Below are 25,934 nucleotides of genomic sequence, written 5' to 3'. Positions count from 1 at the left end.
AGGCCCTGGGCTCAATCCCCAGTATCACAAAATAAAGTGTTGGGTTTTTTTCCCCCCACTACTGAAACAATGTTGCTTGAAGCGGTACTACTGGGTGAACATTTTTTTTTTTTTTTTTTTTTTTGTACTAGGGATTGAACCCTGGGGTGTTTTACCACTGATGTACATCCCTAGTCTTTTTTTATTTTGACAGGATCTGGCTAAGTTGCTGAGGTTGCCCCCAACTTGCAATCCTCCTGCTTCAGCCTCCCCAGCTGCAGAGATTACATGCTTGTGCACTACAACCCGAACCTTTTCAATCTTGAGAGTGACAAATAACTATTTTTATTGGCATGCAATATATTTTTTTTAAAGTTTGAAAGCGCAGGATGTACCCTTTTATTTTTTAAGAGAGAGAGAGAGAATTTTTAATATTTTATTTTTTAATTTTCGGCGGACACATCTTTGTTTGTATGTGGTGCTGAGGATCGAACTGGGGCCACACGCATGCCAGGCAAGCGCGCTACCACTTGAGCCACATCCCCAGCCCAATGCAATATATTTTTGTATAAAGTCCCTGAGACAGACATTAAAATATTTTCTTCTAAATAGTCAATTGCCCTCATTTTAGATTGATGATATCTTTTTTTTTTTTTTTTTTTTTGAGAGAGAGAGAGAGAGATAATTTTTTAATATTTATTTTTCAGTTTTCGGTGGACACAACATCTTTATTTTATTTTTATGTAGTGCTGAGGATCGAACCCAGTGCCCCGCGCAGGCCAGGCGAGCACGTTACCGCTTGAGCCACATTCCCAGCCCCATAGATTGATGATATCTTGTTTTACAACTTCTTTAAAACTTTTTGCCCAGTGTGAAGGCCTACATCTGTTGTCCCAGCTGCTGAGCAGTCTCTAAAATTAGAAGGACTGTTGGGGAGTTCCTGACCAGCAAGGCAAATTAGCAAGACCTTGTCTCAAAAAAAAAAAAAAAAAAAAAAAAAAGTTAAGAATGTAGCTCAGTGGTAGGTAGAGCGCTCCAGGGTTTAGTCCCCAGTGCTGGAAGTTAGGAGGACTCTTTATGGAATAAATAGGGAAATGAAGTCATTCACTTAGCATTTACCAAACACTGATTATGTGACTGAGACTGATGAAAAAAAAACGAATAAGGCACTACTCCAGGCCTCAGGGATCTTTCTTCAGGGAGATTCAGGTCCACAGGAAGACAAGATGTAAGATGAAAGAGGTGAAAAGTGGAAACCTCAACAACAAGGGAGCAAATCCTGAGTACCTCCCAGGGGAGAATTTTTGCAAAAGCAGGGATGAAAGAAGAGTTGCTAAATGCTCAGAAACCACAATATTTTGAACGCCCAGCGAGTGTATTAGGGATGTTGAGGGACTTAAGGGAAGTCGACTTGACAATCTGATAGGGCTGACTGCATGTGGGAAATCGATTGAGGGGTGAAGACAAGAAGGGTTATAAGACGTGATAGGCAGGATAGGCTAAAGACTGAAACATCTGGAAAGATCTTTTAAGAAGTAGAAAGACCTGAGGCAAGTGCGAGGGAGAGGGATGGGGCAAGGATGACGTCCAAGTTTCCGGCGTGGGCGTTCACGGAAATGAGAAACAGAACCGGGACAGAGCTGGGGGAAAGACGGAGAGCTCGATTGTGCACTGAGGTGTCTGTGGGGCACTCAAGGAACGATCTCCAGGAGGAAGAGCTATTATTAAAGAGGAGGCTGGACCTAATAGACACGTGGGAGCAATCAGAGTACACCTGCGCACGAGAGTGCCCCGCCGTGGAGTGAAAGAAACCCTCACTTTTGGATTTCGCCATCGCGAGAAGGCACTGGACCAGCACTCTTCTCACAGCCCCGCCCTAGGCCGGTCGTCTCGCACAGGGCGCGGCACCCGAGAACAAGCCTTCCGGCTCCCGGAAGGCGCGGCATGCTGGGAGCGGAAGCCCGCTCCAACCGCAGAGCACGTTGGGAGCTGCAGTTTTGAGCAGGCCAGGAATTCCTCTCTAGTCACGGCCTTGAGTTACTTGAAGGGCAGGTCCAGAAAGCGGTGGTGCTCCCGGGGCAGGGTCCCCCTCCGTCGGCGGCACAGTGCTCCCAGGGCGGCATCCCCTCTCCGCAGGGCATGACACTTCCACGCCTCCACAATCTGCTCCACCTACAGGGGAAGGCGGGTCACCGCGCAGCCATGCAGTGCCTCTTCGCCAGGGAGACACTGGGCAGAGCCGCACCCCTAGCTCCGGGTCCCCACGTTGCGGAGTTGATCTGAGCCTGGCTCCCCGTGTCCTCACCGGGATGAACGGCTCCCGCCGGTTCTGCTCTTCCAGGGCGCTCAGCTCCGCCGGGGCCAGCAAGGCCAACCTCAGCTCTCGCACTACCGGGGCCGCCAGCTCGGCCACAGGCCGCTCCAGCACCGCCTGCGAAAGCCAGCACAGACCGGGCATGGCAGGAGCACCCGCCCCACCTCCGGCTCGCTGGGTTCCTGCTGCCGGTGCCGCCTTCAGCGCCCTGGAGTTCCCCAAGATCTCCCTCTCACCGCACCCACGCGCGCCCAGCTCCGGGCTGCCCGGACCAGCTCGACCTCGTCCACGCAGAGCTTGTCGCTGCGCAGCAGGGGAAGCAGCGCAGCGGCCGACAGCTCCAGGAAGCCACGAGTCCGGAGCGCCTCCTGCGGGCGGGGGAACCGATCAGGGGAAAGCAGAATGGGGTGTGTGGGGTTAGGAATATGAAGATGGGGAGTAATACCTGGCTGTGGGCCTCTATGAAAGCTATGCACCGCTCCTGCAGCGGCCCCAGGCCAAAGGTTACGGCCACCTGGGAGCAGAATGAGGAAGTTAGGTTAGAGATTGGAGAAACCATGTAGCCCTGCCCTCCACCCTGGGAACCATCACTGGGAACCTGACTCTACTTCCAGTTGGGGAGGATGACAAGGCCTCTGGAAACTAGAACCAGTGAAAGTCCCTGTTTGCATATCCACACACAGTGCACACTAAAGAAGGCAGGATATCGCCTTCAAATCCCATCCTGGGGCCTAGGCTTGGCTTCCCTTCTCCAAACCCCACCCTTCACCTTCCTCAGCTGAGAACCATTTCCCAGCTTTTATAGAAGACCAGCAAAGATCTTCTGTTCTTCAACTCTTGCTCCTACACCTGACCCTGCTAGTGAACCCTGGATCCCACTTATCTAGGCACATAATTTATCCCATAAACATCCTTGGGACATTCCTACCCCCTTCCATGTATCTAGGTTATTCCAGGACAGACACAGGAGGTCTAGACTCCTGGTACCTAGGAGCCCAGTACCACATACTGAAAGCCAGACTTACTCCTAGGTCCATCCAGCAACACCCACCTGCAGAGCCTCACAAACCAATTCCACGTCCAGCACCTTCACCACAAACTCCAGACACAGCTGGAAACAGAAATAAATCTGAGTTGTGTGGAGATATCTCTACTCCAAGGCCCAGACCTAATAAAGTAGTGGGCAGGCTTGAGGGTTAGCCATCCAGACTCCGATTAGCCTCAGACCCATCCAGGCCTGGGGAAGCCAGGAATTGCCAGGGCCTGAGATTTGGCAAGCCCAAAGAAACTGGAAATTAGCAAAGCCAAGCCCAGAAAACCACCTTCCAGCACACTTGCCACTAATCAGATCAGATAAGACCCATGCAAAAATTCCACTCTCTTCTCAGGATGCTATTTTCTTCCACTTGTTCCTTTCCTGACTTGAGAACATTTCTATTTTTATCAGAAACTTGAATTTCGTCCTTAACATCTCTCATTGTCACACCCAGAAAAGCACTGGGTCATGCCAGTTCCACTTCATCTCTGAAAACCACCCACTTCTCTTTTGGGTTTCTGCCACCCCCATCCTAGCCACATCCACTTGACTTGACTGCTACACTAGAGTCCTGACTGGTTTGATGAGCCCTTTCTATTTCTTCCACTCCCTTCTCCCCTTAGCTTCCAAATCCCATTCCCTTGCCTGAAACCTTCAGTAAATCTCCACTGTACTCAGGTTGAAAAAAATCACAATTCTTTTTCTTTTGTTGTGTTTGTGTGTGCGCTCCCGCATGTGGGCCAGGGATTGAACACAGGGCCTCACCAGGCTAAGCAAGCACTATACCACTGACCAATACTCCCAATCCATAATCTAAATTCCCCTCCCTATGCCCTTTTTTTTCTTGCAGTACTGAGGATTAAACACTGGGGTGCTCTATCTCTGAGCTACATCCCCAACTCTTTTTATTTTTTATTTTGAGACAGGATTCACTAATTTGGCTTTGACTTGCAACCCTCCTACTTTAGCCTCCTGAGTCAATGGGATCATAGGTGTGTACCAGCATGCCCAATCCAGAAGTCAGTTCTTTACTTTCTTTGGAACCAGGAATTGAACCCAGGGGCATTTAACCATGGAACCACGTCCCCAGCCCTTTTTATATTTTATTTTGAGACAGGGTCTAACTAAATTGCTTTGAACCTCACTAAGTTGCAGAGGCTGGCTTTGAACTTGCAATCCTGTCTCAGCCTCCTGAGTCACTGGAATATAGGCATGAGCCACGACACCCAAACAGAAGTCTAAATTCTTTTTTTTTTTTTTTTTTTTTTCAGTTCTCAGCAGACACAACATCTTTGTATGTGGTGCTGAGGATCCAACCCGGGCCGCAGGCATACCAGGCGAGCACGCTACCGCTTGAGCCACATCCCCAGCCCAGAAGTCTAAATTCTTGAAGACCCTGAATGAACCAGCTCCTGGCACTCTCTCCAGTCATATCTTGCCCCCTTCTGTTCTCACATCCTATCCAACCACACCAAATGTCTCACTATCTCCTTTAGTACCTCTGTAACTGGGATGACATCTTCCCATTCCCCCTGTGAAAAAAAATGTTCATTCTGCCAAATCACAAATGTTTCCTCCTCCAGGAATTCTTTCCCCACATAGCCTCAGTACTATTTACCCTATATATCACACTCGTGCCACGGGGTTAAGTGTTTCCTCTAGAGATAGGGATCAAGGCTGATTTATCCTTCACTCATCAACACCTGATGTTCAATTAGCCTACTCGGGGCATGTGAGGATTCTGTGCATACAGACTCACATGCATGCCCTGTGTATACAGAGATTCCTGTACTTCTATGTGTATACACATTGCCCTCCAGGTCAGAGTATGAAAAGTAGGGTATGAACTGGGTCCATGAGAGGCAAGGGAAACCAACCAGGACCTGGCACAAAAACCTACCTCTCGCAGTTCTTCTAGCCCATACTCCACAGCTGCCGTCAACACCTCCAGCACCTACAAAGTGGGTGGTTGGGGGACCAGAAGAGAGTTTCTCCTGCCTCTTGGCCCACAGTGTGATGGGCAGACTCCTGCCTCTTGTACCCCCAGCCACTCCCACCCAGGCCCCTGGTCAGTGGGCTCACAGAGTGGCGGTGCAGCTTGACACTGTTGGTATACAGGAACTCCAGCACTGCCAAGAAGGCCTCAGCTGGCACAGTGCTTAGCACCACAGGACTAGGCACCCCGGGGCCCAGCTCTGTGCCCAGCAGTCGCTGGAAGAAGTTGCATCTACAGGCCAACAGGCACCGGTGGGCAAATACCTCCTGCCGTTCTTGACCGACCACAAAGCAAACATCACTGTGGAAGAGAGGGGCAGAGAGCCAGAGGAAAGGAGTCCAGAGCCTAGAGTACAATATGGGCTTCACTTTTGCCCACTCTGAACCTTCGTTTCCTTATCTGTAACATAAGACAGGGTTTAGCCTTCCAGGAAAAGGTCTGGTATACACAGACGTGAGTTCCAATCCCAGCTCCATCCATGGTATTGCAGGCAAGTGACTTCTCTCCCCACACACTGGGTCATATCCCCAGCCCATTCTTGTTGTTGTTGCTATTATTTTTGGAGAAGGGTCTCACTAAGTTCTGAGGCTAGCTTTGAACTAGCCTCAGCCTCCTGAGCCACTGGTATTATGTGCATATGCCACTGTGCCTGGCAATTTCCTATCTTTGAATCTTAAGTTTCTCACCCCTGACCTCAGAGGAGGTGACTGTTCTTGATTGCGAGGGGGCAACAGGGTTAATAAAAGTAAGATTGATCCCAACTCCCCAGCCCCTCCCCAGTCTGAGTCTTTGGGGAGGGAAAGCTCTTCTTGGTACCTCCTCCACTGGCTGCAAACTCAGCTGTTTTTCAGCCCTCCTCCAGGGAGGAGGGAGTGGGGGTGTAGGGTGCAGAATGTGCATTAACTGTAAACAGACATGGCAGTCATGCACCATAATGAGGCCAGACCACATTTTCCATCTTCATGATCACTTCCGGCCCCAGTTTCTGGGCCCCTGAACAAGGTAGATGGTAGAAGACAAAAGAAAATATGTGAGTTTCTTAGAGCCTTCTAGTTTCATAGTCCAAGTCGTGAGGTTCCTACTACTCAGACCAGACTGCAACCCCCAGAGAAGCAGGGTTATTGGAACTACCAACCCTGGGGAAGAATCCAGATTTGAGATACTGGGGCGGGGGGAGAGCTACATTTTAGCTCTCCTGACCAACCCTGCCCCAAGTAAACTCTATCCCTATTTTCAAACACCATTAGCATTTTGGGCAAACAGTGGTCAGCACCCTTGAACTACTTCCTGTCTGGAACTCTGGCTCAATCCCTTGAGCTTTCTTCCTCTTTTGAATTCCCAATTCTCAGAACAGGCTCCTGCCTCTTCAAGGAGAGAGGCCCCAACATCTAAGTGCTCAATGGGAGGGAGTCAAGTTACATCGCATTTTTCAGGCTCTTTTCCCCTCTGAGAGGAGCTCAAGATTCACAGAAGGATTTTGCTTGAGCTCACACCGCAGCCCAGGGCTCTATCCCCCACAGCCCCCCACCCTGGCTCTCAAGATATCATGGACGGGGCTGGGGATGTGGCTCAAGCGGTAGCACGCCCGCCTGGCATGCGTGCGGCCCAGGTTCGATCCTCAGCACCACATACAAACAAAGATGTTGTGTCTGCCGAAAAAAAAAAACTAAAATAAATAAATAAATATTTAAAAAAAAAAAAAAGATATCATGGACACTGAGAAGCTGGTAGCCATCATCTACAGTTGGCTTCCCCACCGACTGAGTTTGCCAGGGAGGAAGGGAAAGTCCTTTTCACCTCTTCACCCAGGGCCTCCCCAGAGTCATGGGGCTAAGCAAAATCAGCTAGGGAAAACTTACCAACCGGGCCCACTTCCTCACCTGTACTGGGGGTTGTTGACAAGACTTCGAAGAGCTGTGGAAAAGGAAGAAGTCTGCCCATGCACAACTAGTCCTGGATTCTCCATGCATGGAGTGGGGGCAGGGAGAAAAAGAAAGTGGAGTGGTTTAGGAGGTCTGCTGCTGTTTGTTGGTCTGTGGGAGGCCTGCCAGGCCTTAGAGCTGGTGAGGAGATTAGAAAGGCCTGAGAGAGGCAGGAGCTCAGGAAGCCTGTTTACTGAGAAACTAAAGTTTAGGGATGAAGAGAGGCTCAGGAATAGGGATAGATATGGTGGGGGTAGAGGTAGGGGACCTGGAGAGGCTGAGGCCGGAGCGCCAGTAGTCCAGGGGAGAAGCTGGTGTGGGATGAGGCCTGGGCTGGGAGCTTGCCCAGGCGGCGTTGGGGTGGGAAGCCTGTGGGTTTCCATGGAAACTGGAGCCCAGCCTAAAAGGAGGCCCCGCCCATCTCCCCACAGGCCTGGTGGAAAACTTTAGCCTGTGGAAGGGCCCTAAACACAGTCTTGAGAGCCTTAACTCTGGTCCTGACCTGCCACAATTTCAGAATTCAAGCTCCTGCTCTCCCCCAGTCATAGGTTAAACTCAGGTTAGGCAGGCCTGGGAAACCTCACCTCCACAGGGAAAATCCTCATTCCATGGATGATTTTCTGGGCCCAGACATAGTTTGCTGGAGAGGGGGTAGTCCCATCCCTTCCAGGGTAAAGTGAATTGTCTGCTCTGACAGAAGCATGGCAGCCTCTGGCATCCTTGAAATGCAGCTGGGTAATCTAGGTACTGGGGCACACAGAGGTGTGGCCAACTGGGGACAAGCCCCAGGGCACTTGGGTCAGTAAGGGTCAAGAGACTGGACTCAGGTTTACCACTGAGTCATAGCTTTCAGGACTTGGTCCTTCCATCTGAGCCAATGGGCCTCCCCACCCCCACACAAAGCCCAGAACTGAGGAAGTCATCCAAGCCCCACCCCAGCTCAGCGCCTGGAGCGGAAATGTTTGTCCTGGTTGAGACTGATGGGGAGACGATAGAGCAATGACGTGCTCCTTCCTGTCTGCCTGGATCCTGGATTCCTGAGCAGCCACCCCTGCAGCCCCAATGTCCTCCCACACATACCCTAGGCCCTGTGATTGGTTCATAAATGGCCAGTCATCTGGCCATTTCACAAAGGAAGAAATGGAGAATGGCTCAAGAGTCCTGGGGCTTTCTAAGCAGAGCCCCTAACTATCGGTTGTCTGGTGGTGGTAGTATGTCCCTGAGCTCAAGACCTTATAGGCCTTTTTCCCCAATAACTCAGGGGTACCCCATCCTCAGCAGGTGCTCATAGTAGTAACACTCTTAGGTTATTCCAGAGCCAAGTTGGAGGAAGGGAGGGACTCTGGGAGGAAGGAGTGCTTGCCCTAGCAGCCCATGGCAACTGCAAAACATGGCCCTTCCTCCTCCCACCTGCAAGTCAGGCTAGCTGGGCCAGGGCTGTGGAGCAGAGAGAGCTTGGAGACCAAAGCTGCAGGTGAGTCAGGTGCCTGAGGGAGTTTCAGGAGAGGAGGGCAACCATCCCAGAAGTGGTTCTGTAGGAGGTGCAGTCACAGGACAAAAGCAAAAAGAAGAAGAGTTTCAGTGGGTCACCTGCCCCGAGCCTCAGCCTGTTGTAGTGGCTGAGTGAGTCTTCTGTGCCCTATCAGAGCAGGAATGGCAGAAGGTGACTGGATTCAATATCCCCAGGGTTAGTGGGATCTGTGGAAATGAAGGAGTTGGTTCTGTCCATCCTTTCTGGTTAAGGGTTGCAGGCACCACTTCTACTCTCCAGGCTGAGTCAGAAGCCAGCTTCATCTCCCCCTTATGCTAGTGAAGTCAAGTGGAAGGGAGAAAAGTAAATATAATAGATCTCACTTAGCCAACCTACATAGTGCCCAAGGCAAAGTGGAAACCAGGATGGCAAAGACTAGCTCAGGATTATAGGCTGAGTAGCGTCTTTTCCCCTCTTTATGTCCCTAACAGCCCTTAACTCTCTAAGCACTTAGAAACTCACCCAGCTTGACTGTTTGATCCACTTGTTCCAAAAACACAGGTAAGAAGTGGGTAAGGGGAAGTTAGACACAGTGCTGTGCCACCTAGACCCAGCTACTTGGGAGGCTGAAGTGGGAGAATCATTTGAGCCCAGAGGTTCAGGATCAGCCTGAGCTACATAGTGTGACACCACTTCAAAAAAAAAAAAAAAAAAAAGGGAAAAGTCAGCCGGTGTGTGTGTGGTGGCAGGTGGTAAATAAGAAGAGAGTAGGGGTATAAAAACCCTTCACATCACTCAGCAACAGGAGACGCAGAAAGATGGCCACTGAAGTCCATCCTAAATGTGTGTCTTTCAACTAGCAGGCCCATGGCTGGCAGGCCTCTGCCCCCAGGACGCCAGGAGGGACACCAGGAAGAGACTGCCAAAGATTTGGGGCCTAAACTACCACCAGTACGGCCCCGTGGTCGCCTGCCCAGCATTGATGAGGCTGGACCTGCAGCTGTGGGCCCAGCCTCCCGCCGTGGCTCTGTGCTGGGTCCAGCCACATCCTTCTCACGTCGCAACTCACTGGCTGGGCCAGTCACTGGTCCTGGAGGTCGGCGACAATCCCTGGTCCCAGCGCCCCCTCTAGGTTCTCGGGTCAGCTTCTCAGGGTTGCCCCTGGCGCCAGTCCGTCAGGTAGCACCTTCGTACCGCATGGAGCCTGCGCCTGGAGAATGCTGGGAGGCTGCCCGTGCTCAGCGTGCTCTGGAGGCAGCCTTGGATGCCAGGTTGCGGGATGCTTCCTACTCTGGTTCGGAGGCTGGGAGGCTGACTCGAGAGCTGTGTGAACAGATGCGTGCGCACCTGCGTGAGTTCAGCCCACCGCGCTATAAGCTTGTGTGCAACGTGGTGCTGGGGCCGCGCACCGGCCAGGGCGTACATGTAGTCAGTCGCGCGCTTTGGGATGTAGCACGCGACGGACTGGCTTCTGCTACCTTCACCAACGCTTCACTTTTTGCGGTGGCCACTGTCCATGGGCTCTACTACGAATAAGCAGGCCGAGTTCTGCAAAAGGTTTATTATCCCAGAAGGAGGGCCCCCTGGGGCTCACATCCCAATAAATAAATGTCTGTCAATAAATAAAAGTGGTCCATAAATAATGCCCCTAATTTGGGGCTAAGGCTCAGGCTTATCTCAGAGAGGGGGTAAGAAATAGTAAGGACAAGCCACCCCAACTCTAGTAAAGCTGGTCCCTGATTCCCTGGGGGATTCAGCCCAGAGCCCCCAGTGAGGCACCAATGGAACAGAGAGGGCCACAAAGGCAAGGGCCAGAGCCTTACAGGCACAGGCCTCAGGTTTGAGGGCTTGGTCATGGCCTGCTCTGCATGGTGGGGCCTAGGCTGGACTACGGTCCCTGAGCAGCCGCAGAGCATATCGGAGTCGCTGCTTCAGGTCCGGGGAGCAGCCCAGCTGCCGGAGGTGGGAAGCGAGGTAAGTACAAGCACTGCGATTTCGGGCCACAAAAGTCACAAGGAGGGGCTCCCAGCCACTGAGGATCAGCTTGGTGTGGTCCCCATAGAAGTTCACCTGTATACAAGGAGAAGGATATTGATCAGGGCCAGGGCCAAGGCTCCAGGCCCAATTTTCTTCCCAACATCCTAGGCCTCCCAGACCTTCCCTCCAACTCCAGGGTGGGCTCTTACCTGGACAGTGCCATCACTAAATAGCATGAGGAGGGCCTGATCAGTCTTGACCCACTGCAGCAGCAAGGGTGGGCCAGGCACCTCCACCTCTTCCACACTGGGCAGATCTCCACCCTGAGAGCAGGAGCAGGGCAGGTCACTGGTCTGACATGAATCAGATGTCTCCATCGATGTCTCCCTTTCTTATAGGTTCAGCCTTTAACTTTGAGCCCCTCCTCCCATTACCAAAGGGGAACTTATGAGGATGTGTAAATCTTCAGTATGCTCAACCCTTACCCACATACCTTCATGAGGTGCTGCTCCATGTAGGAGGCAAAGTATCGTAGGATGCCCAGCTGAGGCTGCAGAGCTCGAGGTACAGCACCCACAGAGAAAGAGAAGTGCTTTGTGCTGGTGGGGTTGTAGTGCACAGTCCTGGAAGTAGGGGGAGGCCAAGGTCAGAGGGAGCCCTGCACCAACACCCTTCTACCGAGAAACCCTAGGCCCCTGAGCCTAGGAACACATGCCAAGGTGCAGCCCTGATGAGTCCAACACCCTGGATACAAGACACCCCAGAACAGCACTTACTTCCTGTTGGCTGACAAGGCCATGTGTGTGCCATCATTGAAAAGCACTGCTACCCGGCGGCTGGACAGTTGATACCCAAAGCCAAATTTGTTGGAGTAGTCAACCCACTTGCTGACCCACACCAGAGGCTCTGGCTGTGCCAGAGGGGCTGGGTTCTGTTCGGCTGTCAAGGGAAAAAAGGAAATAAGGACCTGCTTCTTCCTAGCCTCCTAGCCAAAGAACTCCCAACAATATTAACACATACCAGACCCCAGCCTCACCTGGGGGCATGAAGGCCACACAGTTTCTCAGAGCACAGAGGGCCGACTCTACCACAGTGGCCACAGTTAGACCTTCTTCAAACCCTGAAAGGAACAGAGCACTGAGATTTAGGCATTAGCCCTCCCTAGACTCAGGTCATGTCCCTCTGTCAACTCCTTCCCTCTGGTTCCTGGTCTCTGCCTCAGCAAGTTTTAGCAAGTCTCACACTCCTTGGTTCCTCACCATCTCCACTGCTCGCCAGTGTCCCACGGGGTGAGCTGTCTTCAGCAGCTGTCTCTACCAGGCTGACAGGGGCTGGACCAGAAGTTGCTGGAGCCTAGAGAGTTGGGTAGGAACAGGGAGTGAGATAGGCCCTGAAATCGAAATCCTTGAAAGTCCATGGCCTAGCCCTGCCCTGGTTTCGAGGGCACCCTGGGTCAGCCCCAGCCTGCTAATGAGACACAGCCAATTAGGCCACCACGAGGCTGGATGCTTCATCAGCCTTTTATCCCGGGCTTCCCTCAGCTGCTAGGTGGGGTGAGTCAGGGGAACAATGCCCACGTGAGCACCTCACCTCGGGCCTGGCATCTGGATGGCCAATAGACGTGCGCATGAGGCCGCTCACCAAACAGGAGACCTCGTCCTGCTCCTCAGGATGGTTTTTATCTGGAGGTAGGGGGGATAGTCTTCAGTGTTCTGCCCAATCCCATTATCCACAGGGATGACACAATGATAGGCCTTCCCAAGTACCTGGACAACACACATTCTCCTCAGGAGTTCGCAGGCATCCACACTCTCTTTCTTTCTTTTGGTACTGGGAATTGAACCCATGGGTGCTTTACCACTAAACTACATCCCCAGCCCTTTTTATTTTTGATTTTGATATACAGGGTCCACTAAGTTGCTGAGACTGGCCTCAAACTTGTGATCCTCCTGTTTCAGCCTCCTGAGTCGCTGGAATTACAGGCATGAGCCACCACACTCAGCTGCACCCATACCTCCATGCCCCCAAAATGAATATCACAAGTCTCTCTGTCACTTAACACCCTGACACCCTAGACTTACTCTTCTTCTTCCTTCCAAACAGGCTCTTGGTAACTTTGGCAAACAGACTCCTTGCTGGGTTAGGGGGTGTCAAGTCCGGGACTGTTATGCAACTGCTGACAGGAAGCCGGTCAGGGGTGTAGCCCTGTGGAGAGAAGCCACGTCAACATAGAAGAGAGGCCCTAGAGGTCCTCTCAATTGCCCCCATTTAATCCCCTGGGAATATGCAGACTGAACTCAGGTGTCTGGAGAGTCACAGACCTTGGTAAAGAAGTCATGGCGCAAGATTTGGTCAATAGAGGGACGGTCTCGGGGTGAGGCTCGAAGGATGGCGGCCAGGAGCTGCCGGGCAGACAATGAGAGGCTGGCAGGCAGCGTGTAGTGAACCTGCTTGATGCAGCGGTACGTTTCTTTCAGGTCAGCGGTCTCAAAGGGGGGAGTCCCACAGAGCAGTGTGTACCTGTGGGGCAGGGATAAGGGGGTCAGGAGTAAAGTGGTTGAAATGCCCGGCCCACGTACCCACTACCTGTCAGCCACTGACTGACACTCACATGACACAACCCAGTGACCACACATCCGCCTCAGGGCCATGGCCCTGTCTCAGTAGCACTTCTGGAGCCACATAGTTGGGGGTGCCACAGATGGTTCTGAAAGAGGGTAGAGAAAAGAGGGACAACTCAGACCCAGCCCAGCAGTACCCCCATCCCTGCCCCCGCTGTGAGTCCAGACAAAGCAGCTGCTTGTCACCAAAGGCCAGAGAGCTCTTGCTTGTCCTGGGACAATGGATGCCAGAGATGGCAGCTGAGTCCCCGCCTACCCGCCTGCCCCAGCTGCTCAACAGTACTGCAGCGCAGGGGGAGGCCATGACCCCCCAACCCAGCCCCCTCCTCCAGGGTCAACACAGAGGGTCGATCACTGATCCCTCCCCCCACTCCCGTCTGTCAAACACCCATCAGGCTGTCACCTCCCATGGTCTGTGCTGCATACACACCAACACCAGCTGTCACATCCCCCATAAACATTCATCTGCTACCCATGCTATCTGTGTCATGCACACTCAGTCACAGTAGCCATGGCAGGGTCTTTTTACATACACACACAGAGGGTCGTGTCCTGCCATTCCCACACTGTCTCACATACACACTGCCTGGCCTATGTCACATTCCCCTTCCAGGGTCAGTCATATACCTTCAAGAATCATTACACCCGAATCTGTCTCTGGGACTGAGTCACCTATCCCATCTGTGTCACACAGTAGGACTCTCATCCTCCCCACCAATCCCAGCAAGTGAGGCTGCCACCTCCACCTTCACATATACACAAACAGCCCATTACCCCTTCCCTATTCATCACATGGACACATCAGGCGGTCACTTTGCTTCCCACATACATACTCACTATCTGTCACACATCACTTGTGTCATACACAGATTGTAGCCACCCCTCAAACACTCACTTCTTCCTCTGCTCTGGGGGCTCTAAGCGAGCTGCCAGCCCAAAATCCCCCACCTTCAATTCCATGTTATCTGTGATGAAAAAATTTCCTGGAGGGGACAGAGAGGTATGTCAGATTTCTTCCTCCTTCTATCCCCAGTCCCCCAACCCTGCTGGCTCACCAAAGAGTCTCACCTAGCTTGAGGTCCCGGTGCAAGATGCCCCGCTGATGCAAGTACTTGAGGCCAGAAAGGATCTGCCGCAGGTAGTAGCGCACCTCTGGTTCCAACAGGGTGTGCCGCGCCTTCCAGATGTGGGCTAGGGACTGCAGAGAGCCACTGACTCAGCCCCTGTTCGCCCTCCCTGAGCCTCCCTCTCTGCATGCTCCACGAGGAAGGCAAGGCCCTAGCACTGGGTCTTAAGACGCACCCCACCCGGCCCCAGTCTCCGCTGAAATCCCCATTCCTTACCTTTCTGCTGCAGAGCTCCAGGAAAATGTATATGTTGTCAGCATCCTCGAAGTGGTGAGAAAAGCGAACGATATGGCGGTGCTGCAGGTCTCGGTGCAGCTCAATCTCATTTAGGATCTGCCATGGGGGTGCGGGGTCATCATCCTTCCGGGGTTCCCACCCCATCGACCCCACTTCACCCCTCGCCCGCCGGGCTTGGACCCACCTTCTCGCGTTGATGCGGCTTGGCGACGCGGCTCTGCGGGATGACTTTGACCGCATAGGCGCTGCGGGTCTCTGTGTCAGTGGCCTCGTAACAGCGGGCGAAGCCCCCCTAGGAGGAGGTGGGTATCAGGCCAGGCGCTCCAGGGGAGGGGAGGCCGGGTCTGGTCCGCATACGTTCCCACGTCGGGGTCAAGCGCACCCGCCCTGCCTGGCAGGGTTTCTGTCCGCCCGCGTTAGCACCACTCCCCAGACAGCCCCTGGCCCACCTTGCCCAACAACCGGCCTTTGAAGTAGGTGCGACCGCTGCTCGGGTCCGTGATGAGGCGCCCAGGATCTGGCGCCGGTGGCCCAGCCAGCATCTCCTGCTCAGATCTGGGCAAGGCACTCGGAGGCGGCCCCGGTCCAGCGGGGGGCGCGGGCGGGGCGGCAGCACGCGGGAAAGGGCGCGGGGACAGGAAGCCCGCGGCGGGCTCCATGCGGACGGCGCCTCGCAGCGCGGGCCCGGCTTGTTCTAGGTTCCGCCCGGCCCCGGCCGCGCGTGGCGCTGCCTGGTCTTGCTACTGTGCGCTCGCGCCGGAGGGAGCCCGGCGTTTTTATCAATGAACGCCGGCCCCCTCCCCGGAGTCTCGTCATCTAGAACTCCACCCCTTCCCGGCGGCGAGTCACGGAGAAGCCACGCCTCTTTCCAGGCCTTACTTCATCCTGAAGCTCCTCCTCTCATCCGAAAAATTTCGAGGCCCCGCCTCTTGTGCTAACCCTATAGGCTCCGCTACAGTGCTGCGACTCGCAGCAGGCGCAAACTGACCTTTGTCTGTCTTTGCTACCCTCTCCTCCTTAATGACCTCGTGTTCCTCCAGTGGGGGCCCCTTTTTATTCCTATCTTTCAGAGCATATGCTGAAATTAGAGTGAGGGTCTGGTATCTGAGGGCGTCTTCCCAGAAACTAGGTGGATCAGCGTTCCAGCCGGGAAGAGACGGGTGGTACTTTTTATCCAGGACGCGTCCCTAGCACTCCTTTTTGTGCTTGCAGGACCCTTGGAGTCTCAGGCACTTGACCAGACCCGATAGACCCAGCCCAGTGCTGCCCCCCTTTGGGGACTGAAGAATAGCCCACTTTGGAGCCTGGCTTGCCTAGTTTGGGGACTGCCATGATAGTTTCTGGGGTCAAAATAGCCTAGTGCTAGTCGGGCGTGTGGTGGCACACACCTGTAATCCCAGCTACCTGGGAGGCTGAGGCAGGAGGATTGGAAATTCAAAGCTAGCGTCTGCAACTTAGCGAGGCCCTAAGCAACTTAGCGAGACCCTGTCTCAAAATAAGAAATTTAAAAAGGGCTGGGGATGTGGCTCAGTGGTTAAGCACCCCTGGATTCAATCCCTGGTACCCAATAAATAAATAAATAAATAAATAAATAAATGCAAAACGGGCTTGGCAGGGCTAGGGTTGTGGCTCAGTGGTAGAGCACTTGCCTAGCACGTGTGAGGCACTGGGTTGGATCCTCAGCACCACATTAAAATAAATAAATAAAATAAAGGTATTGTGTCCATCAACAACTAAAAACAATATTTTAAACAAAGAGGGAGGGCTTGGCAATGTAGCTCAGTGGTAAAGCACTCCTATGTTAGATTCCTGGTTAAACAAAAACAAAAAAACCCAGCCTGGTATTGAAGGCTTATGTTCCAGGCCCCATCTTCCACTACCCACTTATAACCTCTGGAGTGATGGATCTTGAGTCCTGTATTTCCTTCTCCTGAAAATATCCATTACCCTGGGTCAGGATCCAGAAGGTCAGAAAGTGAAGAATAGGTATTGGATATTCTCAAGTGCTGAGGATGGGCAATTAGGTAGCTATTCTGGGGCCATCTGGAACCCTAGATCCCTCTTTAATCCCCACCCTTCAATGCCCAGGTCCAGAGGTGGAAGTGTGATCTTAACACCTCTGGAATGTTGGTCCCAGGATCACAAACTTCCTGGCCTTGTGGTCGTTCTCAACTCTTTTCACTCTGGATGATCGTATCAATTACTGAACCAAACTTCAGATTTATTGTCTCAAATAAGACTGATAAAGGTTTGCAGCCCTCATTTAGTTTGCTTGATTCTGTTTCATGGAAACACAATAGATACATACATAAACAAAGTAATTGCAGGCTGTGAAAAGTGCTATGAAGGAAATAAACAAGAGTAAACCAATAGCTTACTTTAGAAAGAGTAACCTGGAAAACCAGCAAGTATTTATTTGTATCCAATTCCTGCCAAGATTGTCTCCCAAATATCTCTGATATATATGTATCATTTTGGATCCATCTTGCCCTCATACCCTGGTCTGGGTCACAGTTTCTCTTGTCTGATTGCTGCCACAGCAGCTTGCTGGTCTCCCAGCTTTTGGTGTTACCTTCATTTTATGGCACCACCATATGCTGTCAGAGAGATCTCAGTCCTTCATCAGGCCCAAAAGGACCTACTTCAAGCACAATTGTCCTTCATGGCCACTGAAGGGAGACCCAAACCAGTCAGAGATGAATGAGGGGAAGGGGAAATGGGCAGGAAGGCCTTGAGTGCCACTCAGAAGTTGGCCTTCATTCTCACAGGTTAGCAATTTTCCAGGGGGAGATGATAGTGACCACAAAGGATGAATCCCCAGGGTAAATAGGCCTGAGGCATGTACAGCTTTAAAAGGCATATTCAATACTGCAATTTTATATTTGGAAAACAAAATAAAATGTCTCTGTATTAGTTTGCTACTGTTGCCATAGCAAAATACCACAGACTGGATGCCTTAAGTGACAAATTTGTTTTCACAGTTCTAGAGGCTGGAAGTCCAAGATCAGATGTCAACATGCTTGATTCTTTGGAGGCTTCCCTCTTTAGCTTGTAGATGGTCTTTTCCTTCTGACTTCATATACATCATCTGTTTTTCTTTTTCTTTCTCATACATTATCTGTTTTTTCTCTCTCTTTTTTTCTTTCTTTCTTTTTTTTTTTTTTTTTTTTTTTTTTTATCAGGGACAAGGACCAAACCTGGGCCCTTGGACATGCTAAGCAAGTGCTTTGCTACTAGGCTGCTAAATCCCCAAATCATACCCAGCCACACTTTTTTGTTCAAGTACTGAGGATTGAACCCAGGAGTTATACTAGTGAACAACACACTCAGTCCACTTTTTTTTTTTTTTGGAACAGGAGATTGAACCCAGGGGTGCTCAAGTCCTGAGCCACATCCCCAGCCCTATTTTATATTTTATTTAGAGACAGGGTCTCACTGAGTTACTTAGTGCCTTGCTTTTGCTGAGGCTTTGAATTTGCGATCCTCCTCCTGCCTCAGCCTCCCAAGCCCCTGGGATTACAGGTGTGCACTACCATAGCTGGCCTTCACAACTGGTTCTTGATATCCAGGAGCTGGGATATCAGGAGATCCTCCTGACTACAGTAAATTTTGTTTTGTTTTGTGGTTCTTGGGGATCAAACCAAGGGCTTCAACTGGGCATGGTGGCACACACCTGTAATCCCTGGTAATTGGGAGGCTGAGGCAGGATGATTACAACTTCTAGCCTAATTTGGGCAACTAAACAAGACCCAGTCTCAAAATTTAAAAATTAAAAAAAGGGGGGAGGGCTGGGGTTGTGGCTCAGTGGTAGAGCGCTCGCCTAGCACGGGCAAGGCCCTGGGTTCGATCCCTAACACCACATAAAAATAAATAAATAAAGATATTGTGTCCAACTACAGCTAAAAAATAGATATTAAAAAAAAAAAAAAGGCCAGGAGATGTAGCTCAAAAGTAGTGCAGCTGTCAAGAATGTGCAAGTTGGGGCTGGGGATGTGGCTCAAGCGGTAGCACGCTAGCCTGGCATGTGTGCGGCCCGGGTTCGATCCTCAGCACCATATACAAACAAATGTTGTGTCTGCCGAAAAACTAAAAAATAAATATTTAAAAAAATCCTCTCTCTCTTTAAAAAAAAAAAAAATGTGCAAGTCTCTGAGGTCAATTCCCAGTACCAAAAACAACAACAATAAAGCAAACCAAAGCAAAGCAAAACCATACCAAGAGCCTCACACATGTTAAGTAAGTGCTGCACCACTGAGTAACACTCCTTTCTCTGTGTAACCTCCTCCCCTTTCACACATTTCTTTATACAGTCCAGGGGTCTTTTTAAAATTATTTTTTTCGTATCTATCATGCCATAAGTTCATGGGGAACAGGTTGCAGCAGCAGCTCAGACTTCTTTCCATTGGAAAGAAGAGCACCAACAAAGTGCTCTTCTCAAACTGGGCGCAATGGGGCATGTCTGTAATCCTGGCAGCTCAGTGGCCAAGTGCCAAAAAAAAAAAAAAAAAAAACAAGAAGAAGAAGAAGAAGATAAAAACCCACAACAAATTTCTCTTCTCTGGGAGGAGCAGGCTGGCGCTTCAGCTGAACCCAGGTACCTTTCTCTTTGGCTTCCTTCTTTTCTAATTATTTTCCTTCACACGTTTCAGGAAACTGCCTTGGCTCTTACAGTGCTAATATTCTCAATATGCACCTTAAGTCTCCTGCCAAGAATCTTGCCCTTAAAAATAAAAATATCTTGCCCTTAACTTGCTTATTTACAGTACCAACAGCATGCTGGGTACATTGTCAACTCTTCCAGTTTTGCCATGGTAACATGTGGGAAATTCCTTTTTTTCTTTTTTTTTTTGTACTGGAAATTGAACCCACTAAGCTACATCTCTAATCCTTTTTATTTTATTTTTGGGGGTACGGGGATGGAACTCAGGGGCACTTGACCACTGAGCCACATCCCCAGCCTTATTTTGTATTTTATTTAGAGACAGAGTCTCACTGAGTTGCTTAGTGCCTCACTTTTGCTGAGGCTAGCTTTGAACTCATGATCCTCCTCCCTCAGCCTCCTGAGCCACTGCAATTACAGGCCTGCACCACAGCATCCAGCCCCTTTTTATTTTTTGAGACAGAGTCTTGCTAAATTGCTGGAACTGGCCTTGAATTTGTGATCCTTTCACCTCAGCCTTCTGAGTTGCTGGAATTATAGGGGAGATCCACTGTTGCCCTTATAATTCTTTTTTTTTAATATTTATTTTTTAGTTGTAGTTGGACACAACACCTTTATTTCACTTTTTTTTTTTTAATGTGGTGCTGAGGATCAAACCTAGGGTCTCGCACTGGAATGCGAGTGCTCTACCACTGAGCCACAATCCCAGCCCCCCTTTAATTCTTGTATATGCTCATATCTGTGAGCAAAAGAGTGGCTCCATGCTTTCTAAAGGAGAAACACAGAGCAACATGCATGGGGTGTCTCTCTTCTTTCCAGAGAATTCCTGGAAGATAGCTAAAAGGCACCATTCGTGGAATGGTATTTATCTTATTTATTTATTGCTCACTGTAAATTTATGGGAGATTTCATAAACAGTTTTCCCAAGGTAATCTATAGCTTCCCAAGGGCAGAAATAAGTTCTGAACCCAAGTCTGTCTGACTCTACTATTCAGTTACCTTTTTTTCTGGAGTCACTAATTTCCTCTCCTCCTCCCTCACTGTCCATGTTCCTCTTGGTAGTACTCTTTCCCCTCCCCCAAGATTCTCATAACCTAATGATGTGTCAAAACTGAGGGGTTTGGGGCTGGGGATGTGGCTCAAGCGGTAGCACGCTCGCCTGGCATGCGTGCGGCCCGGGTTCGATCCTCAGCACCACATACAAACAAAGATGTTGTGTCCGCCGAGAACTAAAAAATAAATATTAAAATGCTCGCTCTCTCTCTCTCTCTCTCTCTCTCTCTCTCTCTCCCTTTCTCTTTAAAAAAAAAATTAAAAAAAAAAAACTGAGGGGTTTGTTTGTTTTGCACTGATGGGGGTTGAACTCAAACTCAGGACCTTGTTCTTGCTAGGAAAGGACTCTACCACTGAGCTACATCCCTAGCCCCCAAGCTGAGCTTTTCCTAAGCTCTTGGTGTCTCCTGTCAGGCCTGCTGCCCTGCTGGGCACATGTCCTACACTCCCTGTCCCCTTGGTCACTTAGAGTCTCTTGATATTGTTAGGTCAGAGGTCAAGAAAGGACAGTCTTTCAAGAATGAAAGATACCAAGTGAAATTAGGACTCCAGAGGGACAACTGGATTCAACAATAAGGAGATTTCAGGAGTCCTTGGAGAGTGCTGCAGTCCACCAGAAATAAACCATGTGCTGATAGCCAGAGTACACTTCATGCTTACCTTGAGCTATTCTGAGCAGTTTATACAATTAACTCACTTCATATTCACAACAACTCTATGAGATAGGTATTATCATCCCTATTTCACCACAGAAATTCAGTGGCTCACTCAATGTCATGATGCTTGGTAACCTTGGTGACTATGGTGAAACCTGGCTGCACACACTGTGATGTTCTGTGCTATGGCATACATCCAACTCAGCTGTGAGGAAGGGAGTGCTCTGGAGGGCAGGAAAAGTAGGAAGGGAGACAGACTGAAGGAAGACAAGCAGGGTGGGGCAAAGTGATTTACAGGTTAAATGGTTCTCTCTCCTGGACCATAAACCAGAGGAAGGGGACCTGGGCAGTGGGAAGGGAGATAAGTGACTCAGGAGGGAGGGGCAGGGTAGGTCTGGAGACAGCCCCTTCCTGGGGCAGAGGCTTCAGGTCATGCACCTTCATCTTAGTTCTGTGGGAAATTCACAGACCAGAGTGCAGAAGTGTGAGGGCCAAGGATGGGGGCAGGTGTTGTCTTGGGGAAAGCTGTCAGGGAGACCCAATACTTGGCTTCCCAAGTATTAGAACTTCTTTGAGTGGTAAGCAGTCCAGAATGCTTGCTTTCTTACGTGACTTCTCTCTCTTTCTTTTCTTTTCCCTTCCTTCCTTCCTTTTTTTTTTTTTTTTTTATGCTGGAGATCAACCCACAGCCTCACACATGCTAGGCAAGCACTCTACAACTGAGGTCTATCCCTAGCCTATGGGGAAGCCACAGATCAGAGCTTGGGAATGGGGTCCGTGGCTGTGATGGATGAGATCCTGGTCTTTCATCTGGAACTGTTTTTTACTCAGTGACTTCTCACCTAGCACCTGGAGGGAGGGCACAACTCCAGTCAGGCTATGAGCAGGTTTTCAGACCTTGGCTCACCTGAGAAATCTCACCAAAAAAAGGGAAGGGCTGGGAATTAGCTCTGTTAGTTGATTGCATAAGGCCCTAGGTACACACACACACACACACACACACACACACACACACACACACACGGCAGGGGAGGGTGGGAATGGTGAAACAAGTTGACTTTCATGTTAAAATGGAGAAGGAGGAAGATGTTATCAAAAGCTCCGTCTTTGTCCCTGATGCCAATCCAATAAATAGGACATGATTTTGAGAAAAAGGAAGCAGTTTTATTGCTTTGCTAGCAAAGGAAAAGCACAGGGGATTCCTCTCCCAGAGGATATGATTCTGCCCATTAGGGGGTAAAGGGAGGTTTTATTTTTTTATTATTTATTTATTTTGGTACGAGGGATTGAACCTAGGGGTGCTTAACCACTGAGCTACATCCCCAGCCCTTTTTATTTTTGAGACAGGGTTTCACTGTTGCTGAGGCTGGCTTTTAACTTGTGATCCTCCTGTCTCAGCCTCCCCAGTCACTGGAATTACAGATCAGTGTCACTGCCTGTGAATAGGGAGTTTTTAAAAAGGTGATTCAAAGGTTATATTCCAGGTATTCTCTGTCCAGACTTGTAATTCACTTGTTAATTTAGGAGATAGTCAATTTTTTAGATCTCCTAGTGCCATCTTTTTTAAAAAAATTTTTTTGTATTTGTAGATGAACAGAATGCCTTTGTTTATTTTTATGTGGTGCTAAGGATTGAACCCAGCACCTCACATGTGCTAGACAAGCACTCTGCCACTGAGCTACAGCCCCAGCCCTTCTGGTGCCATCTTGAAGTTAGAATTACTTCATTCTTGTGATGGGTGTATGCCAAGGACCAATAACTCTGCCTAGAATGGGGAAGAGAGGTAATCCTGTTGCCCCCTAGATTAGTGAGGGGGAGGGAAAGAGAAAGAAACATGTCCATTTAAAAAATAAATCACACCTGGGCCTGGTGATGCATGCCTGTGATCCCAGCAATTCAGGAGGCTGAGACAGGAGGATTGCAAGTTCAAGGTCAGCCTCAGCAATTTAGTAAGGTCTTGTCTCAAAAAATTAAAAGGGCTGGGAATGTGACTCAGTGATTAGCACCACTGGGTTCAATCCCTGCTACTAAAAAAAAAAAGTCACAGTGCGTTATTTAAAGCATGAAGCAGACCACTGCTACAAAGGGAGAAAAGAAAAAGAAAAAGAATCCTGTTGGGCTTCACATCTTCCCTAGCTTTTCTGAGATGAAGCAGATCCAATCCTGTCTGTAGGCCCTGGAGGGAAGTTGACTTAAACTAGCGTGATTGCTGCAAAAGGGGGCAACCTAGAGGGCTTTGAGAAGTGATCTGGGAGAAGAGCAAGGCTGGTTTTCCAGAGCCTTCTTAGAACTGGATCTTTTTCATTTAGTTTTATTGAAAGCAAAGGTAACACTGAGAAACCAGAGGTGTCTGAGCTGCAAGTAGCTCAAGGCCTGGATCTTTTATTTATTTTTATTTTATTTTTGTTTTTATGTTTTTGCAGTGCCAAGGATTGAACCCAGGGGTGCTCTACTTCTGAGCTCTATCCTCAGCACTTTTTGTTTGTTTTTCTGGTGCTGAGGATTGAATCCAGGGCCTTGTGCATGTGAGGCAAGCACTCTACCAACTGATTTATATCCCCAGCCCTCCCCAGCCTTTTTTTTTTTTGAGAAAATTTTCACTAAATTGCTAAGGCTGGCCTCAAACTTGTGATCTTCCTGCCTCAGCCTGCTGAACAGCTAGGATTAGGGCATATATCACCACACCTGGCAGTATAATGTTTAAATAGTAAATTAACAGCTGGGCGTGGTGACACACACCTGTAATCCCAGTGGCTCAGGAGGCTGAGGTAGGAGGATTTCAAGTTCAAGACCAGCTTCAGCAGTTTATCAAGGCCCTAAGCAATTTAGTTGAGACCCTGTCTATAAATAAAATATAAAACAAGGCTGGGAATGTGGCTTAGTGGTTACGTGCCCTTGGGTTCAATGCCCAGTACCCATCATATCATCATCATCATCATCATCATCATCATCATCTTAGAAGAACAGCTCAGAAGACAACATGTACTTAAAATGTGTGGAACAACTCAGAAAAGTATAGTGAATGGATGGAATCTGTGATTTAAAATGCTATAAACACCCATTTAGTTGCCTTCAATAAGATGATGATAATGGATATGATAATGATGTTGATTTTTGTGGTACTGGGGATTAAATTCAGAGATGTTGTACCACTGAGCTGCATCCCTAGTACTTCTTTTCATTTTGAGGGTGTTGCTAAGTTAGTTGCTCAGGTTGGCCTCAAGCTTACTATCCTGCCTTAGCCTCCCTAGTAGCTGAGATTATAGGGATGCATGGGGCAATAAATTTGGTTTTTAAAAATCCAAATGCTGGCTGGGCACAGTGGTGCCCATCTGTAATCCCAGCTACTCAGGAGTCTGAGACAGGGGGATTGCAAGTTTGAGCCTGCCTGGGCAATTTAGCAACACCCTGTCTCAAAATATAAAAAGAGGGGAAATGTAGAAGTTCAGTGGATTAGACAAAGAAGAATGAAGGGAAGAGAGGGGGATGAGAATGGGAAAGACAGTGGAATGAATCTAATATGACTTTCCTATGTACATCTATGAATATAACACAGTGAATCTCACCATGTGTACATCCACAAGATTGAGATCCTAATTAGAATGATATTCCAAGCTTGTATAAATATGTCAAAATGGTTTCTACTGTCATGTACAACATGAAAATGAAAAATAAAAATAAGAAAAGGGTTGGGGATGGAGCTTAGTGATAGAGTACCTCTGGGTTCAACTCCCAATACTGAAAAAAAATCATATGAAAATAGGAAAATTACCAACTGGATAGGTCTCTTTACCTCTTGCAAAGCACCAATAGCTGTGCTCTAGAAGTGGTCAGTCAAGACCCTGGATATCCCTAGGAGTCAAGATGTGGGATACAGGACTTAAGGGGGTCTGTATTCTTGGACTGAGTTCTTAGGTCTGTGACCTTGTCAGCCCTGTGGCATCAGAATAGGGAAAGTCCTGGCCAGGACCCTCAGAACCCTAGCAGAGGACACTAGTTCTGAAGTTTAAGTCCTTGTCTAGGCCCAGTTAGGCTACTTCTAGTCTTTGAAGTCCATCAGTTCTAGCTTTGAATTCTATCTTCAACATAAGCTTGCTGTTGAACATGGACAAGTCATTTACCTCTCTGAGCCTCATCTGTGAAATGGGGATGGTTCCTATCTTGTTTGTAGGGTTGTGATGAGAGTTCCATGAGAGGATGACATGGTAGTGTGCCCTTGGTATTAAGTACCTGTCCCTTAGTCAGTGCTCCACGATTAGCAGTTGGTATTATGATAATAGTTTATTCTGCTCCTGTGTTCTCACCTGAAGCATGGGACAGTGATCCCTGTCATCCCGGCATGAAGGGCATGGTGTCATTTTTGTGAGCTGTGGGGTCAGTGCAAATGGTACTTCTGCTTCTCAAAGGCGAGCCCAGCCCTACAGAGGTAGGGAGATCTACCCAGTTCCCAGGACTAGGGGAAGCTAGATGACAGCTTCAATCCATCAATGATAGCCTCAGTGCAGCCTAATTTTATGGACCTAGCAGGTACTTAAGTTTGGGCAGAGTGAAAGCTAGCCATTCTTCCTCAACATAGGCTGCTGCTCAGAGCAGGTAGGCAGGTATGTGTTGGGGTGAAATGCCCTGGGCCTTGGGAGACCAGATAATGAGAATTCATAGCAAAAGTGGTGGTTCTGGGTTGGAGTTGGAGATTTTGTCTTCAGAAGCCCAAAATCCAGTTACCAAGCTTTGCAGGTAAAAGAAGAGTTTGGAAAAGGGCTGGGGATGTAACTCAGAGGTAGAGCACTTGCCCAGCACATTCTAAGCTCTGGGTTCAATTTCCAGAACCTAGAAAAAAGGAGCTTAGGAAAGCCTCATGCACAAGGGGGCACAGAGATCAGCCCTG

General features: G+C 49.5%; 3 protein-coding genes across 4 annotated transcripts; 1 reads left to right on the top strand and 2 right to left on the bottom strand.

The window, feature by feature from the left end:
• Positions 1-1,999: 1,999 nt before the first annotated feature.
• On the bottom strand, positions 2,000-8,575 carry Btbd19 (BTB domain containing 19). 2 transcript variants are annotated; one of them, XM_027937539.2, is made up of 8 exons: positions 7,206-8,575; positions 5,412-5,625; positions 5,230-5,283; positions 3,345-3,404; positions 2,739-2,807; positions 2,530-2,661; positions 2,285-2,410; positions 2,017-2,151 (listed from the first exon to the last, which is right to left on the bottom strand). In XM_027937539.2, the coding sequence occupies exons 1-8, from the start codon at positions 7,628-7,630 to the stop codon at positions 2,017-2,019; spliced, it is 1,215 nt and encodes a 404-aa protein (XP_027793340.1). In that variant the 5' UTR covers positions 7,631-8,575. The 2 variants fall into 2 exon arrangements, with proteins under 2 accessions (XP_071473879.1, XP_027793340.1); XM_071617778.1 differs by having other exon boundaries at positions 2,000-2,410.
• Positions 8,576-9,585: 1,010 nt separating this feature from the next.
• On the top strand, positions 9,586-10,254 carry Dynlt4 (dynein light chain Tctex-type 4). The gene has a single exon (XM_027937256.3). It carries the CDS (start codon positions 9,586-9,588, stop codon positions 10,252-10,254), a length of 669 nt encoding a protein of 222 aa, XP_027793057.1.
• Positions 10,255-10,264: 10 nt separating this feature from the next.
• Positions 10,265-15,416, bottom strand: Plk3 (polo like kinase 3). Its single transcript, XM_027937254.2, has 15 exons — positions 15,130-15,416; positions 14,865-14,972; positions 14,660-14,776; positions 14,385-14,514; positions 14,212-14,299; positions 13,307-13,402; positions 13,017-13,215; positions 12,777-12,900; positions 12,286-12,377; positions 11,955-12,048; positions 11,732-11,815; positions 11,472-11,634; positions 11,189-11,318; positions 10,905-11,018; positions 10,265-10,788 (listed from the first exon to the last, which is right to left on the bottom strand). Exons 1-15 carry the CDS (start codon positions 15,337-15,339, stop codon positions 10,597-10,599), a joined length of 1,941 nt encoding a protein of 646 aa, XP_027793055.2. The 5' UTR covers positions 15,340-15,416; the 3' UTR covers positions 10,265-10,596.
• Positions 15,417-25,934: the final 10,518 nt, after the last annotated feature.

The sequence above is a fragment of the Marmota flaviventris genome, chromosome 10 (genome assembly GCF_047511675.1).
Source record: "Marmota flaviventris isolate mMarFla1 chromosome 10, mMarFla1.hap1, whole genome shotgun sequence".
NCBI lineage: Eukaryota > Metazoa > Chordata > Mammalia > Rodentia > Sciuridae > Marmota > Marmota flaviventris.
This window is presented reverse-complemented; position numbering and strand designations above follow the sequence as displayed.